Source organism: Cervus elaphus, chromosome 26, assembly GCF_910594005.1.
Source record: "Cervus elaphus chromosome 26, mCerEla1.1, whole genome shotgun sequence".
NCBI classification, from domain to species: Eukaryota; Metazoa; Chordata; class Mammalia; order Artiodactyla; family Cervidae; genus Cervus; species Cervus elaphus.
This window is the reverse complement of record NC_057840.1, coordinates 42,428,929-42,441,089: the sequence shown is the minus strand read 5'-3', so window position 1 is coordinate 42,441,089 and position 12,161 is coordinate 42,428,929. Positions and strand designations below refer to the sequence as shown.

The window sequence follows — 12,161 nt, the reverse complement described above, 5'->3', positions numbered from 1 at the left end:
CAGACGGACGCCCAGGGCTGGCAGAAAAGGCTGCCGTAAACAGCCTGCTTCAGGGCTACTAGGTAGAATTTTTCAAAATGGACTTCAAGACATGATCGGCCCACATTCCCATTCAAATAGGCACTACAGTGAAGGAACTTTTAGGCAGTCTGACTTTATTCGAGGAAACAGATTTTTTTTTTAAAAAACCCCTTTCCCTGGGTGGGGCGGGGGGGCGGGGGGGGGATGTCTTCAGTGTTTAAGCCAAGGTATGCATTTGAAACGGGAAAAAACAAGACGAATTTCAAATTTCAGGGAGTGGGTCTGAAGTAGAGACTGTTAAACGCAGCTCTGGAGAAGTCTGAATGTGAAACCAGAGCAGTAACGGGAAAAAAACGTGCCGACGCCCAGCTGCGACCTGGCTGGCACTGAAGTCCTCAGAAGCCTGGCAGAAAGGACCTGTCCTAAGACCACAGAAGCTACATGCTAAAAAAATGCAAGTCCCCCAGGACACTGTCAAGCACTTGCTAAGTTAGGCCCACGTGTGACCGTGAGGAGAGGCATTTCAAGATACAACGGCCATTTCCTACTTGACCAAGAGGCCAAGTTCCATCTGGAGATGAGTTTGTGAACCACGGTCCAGGCGCTGGGATGACTATCCTAAAGCAAAAGCGTGAGTCCCTTGAAGCAGTGCCAGAGTAGGAGTCTGCCCTTGAGGCCAACTTTATTAAGAAATCAATTCCAATCTGCCAGCAACCAAGACTTCAACATCGTTGAGCCAAGCTGAGCTCATTTCTCATGGATGCGTATGGTTTCAGTAGCCATTACCCCCAAAACGTCTTCCTTCAAAGATCAGTCACAGCCTAACCTTGGGTCAGCAACTGTGGCTTTTCACTGTAACAGGGGGCTTCTATGAGTAACTGTGTATCTTAGGGCAGTTAACTAGCCTACAAACTAATGTGCAGTTAACTCTCCCTCCTGCCCCCCAATACCTTTCCAAAAAAGGACAAAGAATATGGGCGTTTCTGCTTCCATTGTGCGTTCAGCCTCACTCTCCTCAGAGTAATAATTTCTGCAAGTTCTCAATTCGGGGGTAATAAGACCATCTCTAATGCAAAGGAAGACTAAGAACCCCATACACCTTACCACAAACTCAAAATTCAGCTCCAAGTGGGCTAAACTTCGCTTCATTCTGAGAGGTAACTTGCTAGCGCCTGGGATAACTGCTGACTTGTTTGTCCACGACTCTTTCAGAACTTTTCACCCCTTTTCCACCAAGGTTTAAAAAATTAAATAAGAGCTGTATTTTCCATCATCCTAAACAGTCCAGAGAAGGTTGGTTAGAAAAATACATGGAATCGGCAGTTCCCCAACCCCGGGACTCCCGGCCATGGCAGGACACTTAATAGTCCTCACTGGGACCACGATTATACAATCATGGTTCCCAAAGCAAAGGACTCCACTAGAATAATCCACCCGGAGACAATGACATCATGTGAACAATGAGACAGGAAGTTCAGCTCGCAGAAGTGAAGGATGAAGTCTCGAAAACCAATACTGGATGACCATCCTCCATTCCCCCGATTTTTAAAAAAGTCAAGTTCTGCAGAAAAAGCTACTTTAAAAATGGAAAACCCACATGGAGGAAATCAATCATCAAATGATACCAACCCCCCCCCCCCAACTCCACGGCCATTCCTGTGGGTGAGTCTGTCCACCTTAAGGGGCGCCTCTGAAGCCCAGCTGGTGGAACTTTGGGGGAAACGTGGAGTCGGAACAAAGCGAAGTCGGGGGTTCCTGCGCCCTCCCAACTTTTTCAAAGGCGCACCGCTGGGCATGAGGGCGCCCGCAGGGTGTCACCCGGCCGCCCGCACGCACACGAAGCCGCCCTGGACTTGGTGACAGCCACAAGTGGCCGGACGGCGGACCCCGGGCCAGCGCGGGCCGAGCGCCCCCCACCCCCTGCCCGTGGGCACCGATCCCCCCTGGGTCTCTTATCCCTCGCCGGCACGGCGGCAACTTTCCGTTGGAGACGGGCGGACCCAAGGAGATGGCTTGGGTCCCTCCCCGGGGGCGCCCCCTGCACCCCCATCCCGCCCGCCGCGCGCTGGGGCGCCGCGACCGAAGCCGGTGCCCCGGCGAGCCACCCACCTGCACAGCTCGGGGAACTCGGCGCCCTGGGCGCCCGCGGCCCCGCGAACCCAGCCCGGCGGCAGCAGCAGCAGCAGCAGCAGGAGCGGGCACCGCGGCGGGCGCCCGGCGGGCGCGGGCCCCAGGTGCGAGCTCCGGCCGGCGGCCACCTCCATCGCGCCGGGCCCGGGCTGCGCGTCCGGAACCCGGCGAGCGGCGAGCGGCAGCCGGGGGCGGCGTCCGGGACACGGCTGTGCAGCCAGGGCGGCGGGCGGAGACGGACAGGAGCGCGAGGAGCTGAGGACTAGCCGGGGGAGCGCGAGGGGCGCGCGGCTCTTCTGGGCTCGGCGGCGGCCCCGGGGCCTATCACGTGACCGCCGGCCGGCCCCGGCCCCGCCCCCGCCCCGCCCCGCTCACGTGACAGCCTTGTTCAGGTGATCCCCGCCCGCCCGGCTCCGCCCAGGCCCGGTCACGTGAGCGCGGCCCCGCGCTCGGCCGGAAGCGGCGCGGCGCGCGCGCGCGCGCAGGTGCTAGAACCCGGGCCTGCAGTGCCCGCCGCTACCCCGCGGGACCCCAGCCTCCCTGTCTCCCCCGGGGGCGCTTTCGGGGGATGGAGGTGCTGCCCAACGTGGACTGCCAGCTTCCCACCCTCGACCGACAGGGAGGGGAAAATGAGGTTTAGACCTAAGTGCTGTAAAGGCCGCCGCGCAGCCCTGTTACCATACATTCGATCCCTTAATGAATGGGAGCCCACGTTTCTTGCCCTACGGGGGGCCGACCGCTGAGCCCTGCACCGCGGTGTTCCCACCGTTACAACCCAGCAGAGCCTCTCACAAACCTTCTGTGGCAATGTGATTTCCCAAGCGTGGGCTTCCTACAGCAAGGAAGGCAGCCCAGATACAGGAACTTGAAACATAAAGGAGGTAAAAGGGTGACTATCGAGCGAGTGCCGCTCAGCAAAAGCTTTTTAATCGCTCTGTTCATGTATTTTGTTAAGCCCATAACTCTGTGAATGGCTGAGCTAGGCACAGTGAGAATAAGAAGGTGAATCTGAAAAGTCATGAACTCAAGTTTACCTGATACAGAATAATCTGATTATTGTATAGAATAACCACGATGGTAACGGTTCATCTTTTTTTTTTTTTTTAATATTTATTTATTTTGCTGGGCCACGTCTTCATTGCCTCATGGAGGAGCTAGTTACCTTATCCGGGATGGAACCCAGGTGCCCAGTATTGGAGGTATGCAGCCTTAGACACTGGACCACCAGGGAAGTCCCCTGTCAATCCTTTTTTAATGCTTACTCCATATAAGACACTGTACTAGCAATAAACATACATGAATCCAGGAACCTTATTCTAAAAGAGGAACAGAGGCACAGAGAGGTTAAGTAACTTAGGCAAAGCCACTTTGATGCGGCAAAGCTACTTTGATGCAGCAAAGCGGAAATTCAAACACATACAGTAATAGCTAACGTTTATTGAGCAAGTTAATTATGTGCCAAGTATAGTTCTGGTGTTTTGATTTAGCTCATTTAATCTTAACACAATCCTGTAAGAGAGAGATCTTCGTAGCACCCACTTTATAGAAAAGGAAGCTGAGGCACAGACAGATTAAAAAGCTTGCTGGTCACATGGCTACCAAGTGGAGATGCCAGAGTTTAAGCCCAAGCTAGACAGTCCCAGAGCCTGCAGCTTAGCCAGGGTGGGATATTGCCAAAGAGGAATATGGCCCAAGAAAGGAAAGTTGTGGTCCTAAGAGGGTGCTCAAATGTCCCACTGAGGGCATCCTAAAAGGGTTCATGTTTTGCACAACAACCGTGTTAAAATTGCTACAGCCAAAGATCTTCAGTGGAAACTGAAGCCATAAGGTGAAAAATAATTGCAAGCTAGAAAATTCACTTTGTCTAAAAGGATGTTTCTCTACTAAAGAAAAATATATCTTTACAATGGAAAAATCTAGTGGAACCATCTTGATCAAGTGATTAAAATTTGTGGCACCAATATTTGGAAAAAATAGTATTTTCTGCTTCCTAACATGACACAATTTCTTCCTAAATTGAAAAAAGTAGGGAAAACCGCTACGCCATTCAGGTGTGACCTAAATCCAATCCCTTAGGATTATACAGTGGAAGTGACAAATAGATTCAAGGGATTAGATCTGATAGAGTGCCTGAAGAACTATGGATGGAGGTTTGTGACATTGTACAGGAGGCAGGGATAAAGACCATCCCCAACAAAAAGAAATGCAAAAAGGCAAAATGGTTGTCTGAGGAGGCCTTACAAATAGCTGTGAAAAGAAGAGAAGCAAAAAACAAAGGAGAAAAGGAAACATACACCCATTTGAATGCAGAGTTCCAAAGAATAGCAAGGAAAGAGAAGAAAGCCTTCCTCAGTGATCAGTGCAAAGAAATAGGGAAAACAATAGAATGGGAAAGACTAGAGATCTCTTCAAGAAAATTAGAGATACCAAGGGAACATTTCATGCAAAGATGGGCACAATAAAGGACAGAAATGGTATGGACCTAAGAGAAGCAGAAGATATTAGGAAGAGGTGGCAAGAATACACAGAAGAACTATACAAAAAGATCTTCACGACCCAGGTAATCACAATGGTGTGATCACTCAGCTAGAGCCAGACACCCTGAAATGTGAAGTCAAGTGGGCCTTAGGAAGCATCAGTATGAACAAAGCTAGTGGAGGTGATGGAATTCTAGTTGAGCTATTTCAAATCCTGAAAGATGATGCTGTGAAAGTGCTGCACTCAATATGTCAGAAAATTTGGAAACCTCAGCAGTGGCCACAGGACTGGAAAAGATCAGTTTTCATTCCAATCCCAAAGAAAGGCAATGCCAAAGAATGCTCAAACTACCGCACAACTGCCCTCATCTCAGATGCTAATAAAGTAATGCTCAAAATTCTCCAAGCCAGGCTTCAGCAATACGTGAACTGTGAACTTCCAGATGTTCAAGCTGGATTTAGAAAAGCCAGAGGAACTAGAGATAAAATTGTCAACATCCGTTGCATCATCAAAAAAACAAGAGAGCTCCAGAAAAACATCTATTTCTGCTTTATTGACTATGCCAAAGCCTTTGACTGTATGGATCACAGCAAACTGTGGGTGGAAAATTCTTAAAGAGATGAGAATACCAGACCACCTGACCTGCCGCTTGAGGAATCTGTATGCAGGTCAAGAAGCAACAGTTAGAACTGCACATGGAAAAACAGACTGGTTCCAATAGGGAAAGGTGTAGGTCAAGGCAGCATATTGTCACCCTGCTTATTTAACTTATATGCAGAGACCATCATGAGAAACACTGGGCTGGATGAAACACAAGCTGGAATCAAGATCACCAGGAGAAATATCAATAACCTCAGATATGCAGATGACACCACCCTTATGGCAGAAATCAAAGAACTAAAGAGCCTCTTGATGAAAGTGAAAGAGGAGAGTGAAAAAGTTGGCTTAACACTAAACATTCAGAAAACTAAGATCATGGCACCTGGTCCCATCGCTTCATGGCAAATAGATGGGGAACAGCAGAAACAGTGAGAGAAATTATTTTGGGGGGCTCCAAAATCACTGTACATGGTGACTGCAGCCATGAAATTAAAAGACGCTCGCTCTTTGGAAGAAAAGTTATGACCAACCTAGACAGCATATTAGAAAGTAGAGACATTACTATGCCAACAAAGGTCTGTCTAGTCAAAGCTATGTTTTTTCCAGTAGTCATGTGTGGATGTGAGAGCTGAACTATAAAGAAAGTTGAGCACCAAAGAACTGATGCTTTTGAACTGTGGTGTTGGAGAAGACTCTTGAGAGTCCCTTGGACTGAAAGGAGATCCAACAAGTCAATTCTAAAGGAAATCAGTCCTGAATATTCATTGGAAGGACTGATGCTGAAGCTGAAACTCCTCTTTAGCCACCTGATGCGAAGAACTGACTCACTGGAAAAGACCCTGCTGCTGGGAAAGATTGAAGGCAGGAGGAGAAGGGGATGACAGAGGATGAGATGGTTGGATGGCATCAGCGACTCAATGGACATGAGTTTGAGTAAACTCTGGGAGTTGGTGAGGGACAGGTAGACCTGGAGTGCTGCAGTCCATGGGGTTGCAAAGAGTCAGACATGACTGAGCGACTGAACTGAACTGAAAACGATGCAGACCATTCAACGTCACAGTAATCCAAGTTTATACTCCAATCACTAGTGCCAAAGAAGCTGAAGTTGAACAGTTTTGTGAAGACCTACAAGATCTTCTAGAACTAACACCAAAAAAAAGACGTCCTTTTCATCGTAGGGGATTAGAATGCAAAAGTTGGAAGTCAATAGATACCTGAAGTAACAGGCAAGTTTGGCCTTGGAGTACAAAATGCAGCAGAGCCAACTCATTGGAAAATACCCTGATGCTGGGAAAGCTTGAGGGCAGGAGGAGAAGGGGACAACAGAGGGTGAGATGATTGGATGGCATCATTGACTCAATGAACCTGACTTTGAGCAAACTGCAGGAGATAGTAGGGGTCAGGGAAGCCTGACGTGCTGCAGTTCATGGGGTTGCAGAGTCAGACACAACTTAGCAACTGAACAACAACAACAAAATGATGCAATGAAAAATATTGCTGATGGATAATATTTAAAAGATAATATAATGGTGACTCAGATGCAGATATAGAATGAACATGTGTCAAGATAATACTGAACTCTTTAATGTGAGAACCAGTAACCTGTTCCAACGGGTTCAAAAGAGAATCCAAAGACAACCCAACACATACACATACAGTCAGGAATGCTGAAGTTATGTTGCCTAAAAGATGGAAGATTAGTTAAGACCCATAGGTTAAATGGATGTCAAAGGAACAAAATTTGCACTTCTAAAGATAAGAGGCCTAGACATTACCTTTACTATCCCACAATTTAGAGAACTGTAAAACAGCTCAAAGATAATGAAAGCTGTAAAACCCTGTAGAATCAGATAACCCACAAAGTTGCATGAGACAGCATCTAGCTTTCCACTCAAGTTACCCAATAATTTTTTTAGTCCATTTCAAAGTCTTTCACAATTTCCCCCTATAGTGTACAGTATCACTTATGTGGTATTCTTGCCAAGATCTTTAACCTAAGTCAAAAATAAAATGATCAAATCCAGACTGTGAAACATTCTACAGAAAAACTGAACAAGACAATTCAAAAATGTTAGTGTTCTGAAAGACCTCCTCTGCTTCCCCCCACCCCACAACTCCAAAAAGGCAAGAGTAAACAGCAGACTGAGATACCAGGCAGCTGTTTTGTAAATAAAGTTTTACTGGAATGTAGCAGCATTCACTTATGTATTGTCGATGGCTACTTTTGCCTACAGTGGCAGAATTGAGTGGTTGCCATAGAGCCTAAAGTATTTTACCATCTGTCCCCTACAGCCGAAGTTTGCCAACCCTGGTTCTAGATCAGCAGTTCTCAAAATTGTGTGTTTGGACCAGCAACTTTGGCATCACTTGGCAGCTTGTTAGAAATGCCAATTTGTGGGCCTCCCTCTGACCCACTGACTCAAAATCTTTGGAGATGGGCTCCAGAAAATTCGATCCCTAGCTTTCCAGGAGATTCTCATACACATGATGGTCTGAGAACTACTGTTGCAGAGGGGTGAGCAAGAGAATAGTCATGTCCAAGGTGTCCGGTGAGTTCCTGGGTTGGGCCGACAAGTGAAAGTCACTGGCTCTGTGCAGGAAGGAACTCAAGAGGAGGCTACAGTAAGGTGTGCAGACGTGCCTGCTAAGTCACTTCAGTTGTGTCCAATTCTTTGCGACCCCATGGACTATAGCCCACCAGGCTCCTCTGTGCATGGGGATTCTCCAGGCAAGAACACTAGAGTGGGTTGCCATGCCCTCCTCCAGGGGATCTTCCCAACCCAGGGATTGAACCTGCAACTCTTATGCCTCCTGCATTTGGAGGCAGGTTCTTTACCACTAACACCACCTGGGAAGCCCATAATAAGGTGAAATATAGTTTATTTAGAGAGATACAGATTCTATAGGCAGAATGAAGTCCATCTCAGAAAGCAAGAGAGGCCTGAGATGTGGAGGTGGTTAGTTTTTATAGCCTGGATAATTTCATAGGCTAATGAGTGGGAGGATTATTCCAGTTATTTGGTGGAAGGGGTAGGGATTTCCAGGAATTGGGCCACATCCTACTTTTTGGCCTATTATGGTCAAGCATGCGAACTGTGATGGCACCTATGGGTGTGTCCTTTAGCTAATGTATTACAATGAGTGCATAATGAGGCCCAAAGTCTACTAGAAAACAGATCTTCAGCCATCTTGGACATAATTGATTCTAACCAGTTTTTGTTATGTCCTCGAAGGCTGTGTCACTCTTTTAATGGCTGTGCCCTGCCCTTCCCATTCGTCTCCCCACCACCCTGAATTAAAGGAGCATGAAAAGGCAGATGACACCACCCTTACGGCAGAAAGCGAAGAACTGAAGAGCCTCTTGATGAAAGTGAAAGAGGACAGTGAAAAAGTTGGCTTAAAACTCAGCATTCAGAAAACTAAGATCATGGCATCCAGTCCCATCATTTCATGGCAAATAGATGGGAAAACAATGGAAACAGTGGGAGATTTTATTTTCCTGGGCTCCAAAAATCACTGCATGTGGTAACTGCAGCCAAGAAATTAAAAGATGCTTGCTCCTTGGAAGAAAAGCTATGACCAACCTAGACAGCATGTTAAAAAGCAGAGACATTACTTTGCCAAGAAAGGTCTGTCTAGTCGAAGTTTGGTTTTTCCAGTAGTCATGTATGGATGTGAGAGCTGGACTATAAAGAATGCTTAGCGCCGAAGAATTGATGCTTTTCAACTGTGGTGTTGAAGGAGACTCTTGAGAGTCCCTTGGACTGAAAGGAGATCCAACCAGTCTATCCTAAAGGAAATCAGTCCTGAATATTCATTGGAAGGACTGATGATGAAGCTGAAACTGCAATATTTTGGCCACTTGATGCGAAGAACTGATTCATTGGACAAGACCCTGATGTTGGGAAAGATTAAAGGAAAGAGGAGACCAGGGTGACAGAGGATGAGATGGATGAATGGTATCACCAACTCAATGGACATGAGTTTGAGTAAACTCTGGGAGTTGGTGATGGACAGGGAAGCCTGGCATGCTGCAGTCCATGGGGTTGCAAAGAGTTGGACATGACTGAGTGACTGAACTGAACTGAAAAGGCAAGACAACAAAATGTGATGCATGACCCTTAACTAGAGCCCAGATACCAAAACTGGAATGTGTAAGGGACAGTTGGGGATAATTGGTAAAACTTGAACATAAGCTGTATATTAGAAACTCTAAAGTCAAATGGTAGAGGGCATAACTCTTCTGTATTTCATTTAAATTTTGCAGCAAACCTTTGAAAAATCAGGACTTAAAAATATTAGCTCAAGACCTTGTGTTATGGGTTGTATTATGTCCCTAAAAAATATGTGGGGCTTCCCTGGTGGCTCAGTGGTAAAGACTCCACATGACAATGCAAAAAATACAAGAGATTCAGGTTCGATCCCTGGGTCAGGAAGATCCCTTGGAGGAGGAAATGACAACCCACTCCAGTATTCTTGCCTGGAGAATTCCATGGACAGAGGAGCCTGGTGGGCTACGGTTCATGGGGTCACAAAGAGTCAGACATGACTTAGCAAGTAAAACACTAAACCATTATCATGAAAAAGATTTATTGAAGTCCTAATCCCTTTGACTTTGGAATATGACCTTACTTGGAAATACAGTTGTTGCAGAGTAATTTGTTTTCATTAGATCCTACCACAGGAGGGTGGGCTCCGTCCAGTGTGACTGATGCCATCATAAGAAATGGGGCAGAGACAGTGAGACACACAGGGAGAAGATGAGCTGGTGAGGAAGGAGAAGTGATGGATCCACAGGCCAAGGGATGCTTGCGTGAAAACCACATGGCAACACAGAGAAATGACTCTGGCCACAGATTGTGCTAAATTCTAGGCTTCTAGAATGTGATCCTGAAACAGAGCAGGATCCAATGATGCTTCCCCCCTCCCCACGTCCTCTGCCTGCCTTTTGTCTGTGAAAAACTTTAGTCGAAGAAGTTTGATCAGAGAAATGAGAGCATGTGAGAACAAAGGAAAACAGCCAAAAGAGACCAAATAATAATAATGTAGTCATTAAGCATAGTCAAGGACCTTGAGTTCTTTCTCAAGGGCTCTAGATAATGTTATGAACTGTATCCTGTGAGCTGCCTTATAGATACTGAAACACCAGGAGGAAGAAGTTAACTACATGGCGACCAGACTCTCCCCATGACAGAAGCTGCCACAATTCTAAGAACTGGCCACAAATGCATGGGAACAAATGGACCCTGGAACTGAAGATTAACTCTACCTAAAACAACCAAGATGACACTGGTCAGACCACCAATGACCAGTTTGAAGCTGCGTGTAGCACTGTCAGAGCTGCATGTAGCCCCCGCACGCACCGCACCCCCCAACTCTTTCTATAAAAGCTTTCACTCTCTGCCTGTCAGGGTTGGAGAGTCAGCCTTTAGACAGATGTCCACCACCCTTCATCCCCTGCAAATTGCCAGCATCTGAAATAAAGCAAACTTTTCCTTTCCACCAGCCTGGCCTGTTTATTGACTTTTGAGCATTTTGAGCAGCAAGCAGTGGACCAACCTCACACTTTCTGGTAACGTGATCGTTCCTTCAAGTAGTTAATGGCTTAGTAGGGGAGATAGTGAATTTTAATGTAAGTCTGAAAAAATTGTATTGACGTCAGCTCCTACAGGATCTTAAGTGGTCACCTTAAGAAATGTAATGGTTTCCCAGGTGGCGCTAGTGGTAAAGAACCCACCTGCCAATGTGGGAGATTTAAGAGATGCAGGTTGCATCCCTGTGTTGGGAAGATTCCCTGGAGGAGGTCTGGCAACTCACTCCAGTATTCTTGCCTGGACAATCCCATGGACGGAGGAGTCTGGCAGGCTATAGTCCGTAGGGTTGCAGAGAGTCGGACACAACTGAAGTGACTTTGCATGTACACATGCAAGAAATTTAGGTTTAATTGGATATGAAAGGCTTCCCTGGTGGCTCAGATGGTTAAAAAAAAAAATACACCTGCAATGTGGGAGGCCTGGATTCAATCCCTGCATCGGGAAAATCCACTGGAGGAAGGCATGGCAACTCACTCCAGTGTTCTTGCCTGGAGAAACTCCATGGACAGAGGAGCCTGGCGGGCTACAGTCCACAGGGTCACAAAGACTTGGGCACGACTGAGCACAAAATGAGGAACAATAATAGCTGACAATATACTACCTATTAAAGAGCCACTATAGACAGCGTATTAAAAAGCAGAGACATTACTTTGCCAACAAAGGTCCATCTAGTCAAGGCTATGGTTTTTCCATTGGTCATGTATGGATTTGAGAATTGGACAAAAAAGAAAGCTGAGCACTGAAGAACTAATACTTCTGAACTGTGGTGTTGGAGAAGACTCTTGAGAGTCCCTTGGACTGCAAGGAGATCCAACCAGTCCATCCTAAAGGAGATCAGTCCTGGGTGTTCATTGGAAGGACTGATGCTGAAGCTGAAACTCCAATACTTTGGCCACCTGATGCGAAGAGTTGACTCACTGGAAAAGACTCTGATGCTGGGAGGGATTGGGGGCAGGAGGAGAAGGGGACGACAGAGGATGAGATGGTTGGATGGCATCACTGACTCAATGGACATGGGTTTGGGTGGACTCCGGGAGTTGGTGATGGACAGGGAGGCCTGGCGTGTTGCGGTTCATGGAGTCTCAAAAAGTCGGACATGACTGAGCAACTGAACTGAATTGAACTGATGTGTCAAAAAAAATCCTGTATTTTATGATTTACTCTTTATAGCAATCCTCTGAGCATAGTAATCCTATTCACATTAAAACATGAGAAATTCAGGCACAAAATTATATACCTTCTCTGAGATTTTGCAATGAGTAAGGGCTTCAATGTGAGTAATATAATCTAGTAAGAAAGTCCATGATTTTAACTCATAAACTTCCTTCTCATTGGGAG

General features: G+C 46.7%; 1 protein-coding gene across 1 annotated transcript in view; it reads right to left on the bottom strand.

Annotated features, from left to right (window-relative positions):
* The window catches only part of IGF2R (insulin like growth factor 2 receptor), a 101,399-nt gene extending 98,926 nt beyond the window's left edge, over positions 1–2,473 (bottom strand). Inside the window, exon 1 of the mRNA XM_043888128.1 lies at positions 2,131–2,473. Coding sequence (XP_043744063.1) covers positions 2,131–2,285 — 155 coding nt within the window. The 5' untranslated portion in view covers positions 2,286–2,473. The remainder of the gene's footprint in view (positions 1–2,130) is intronic.
* Between the last annotated feature and the right edge of the window lie 9,688 nt (positions 2,474–12,161).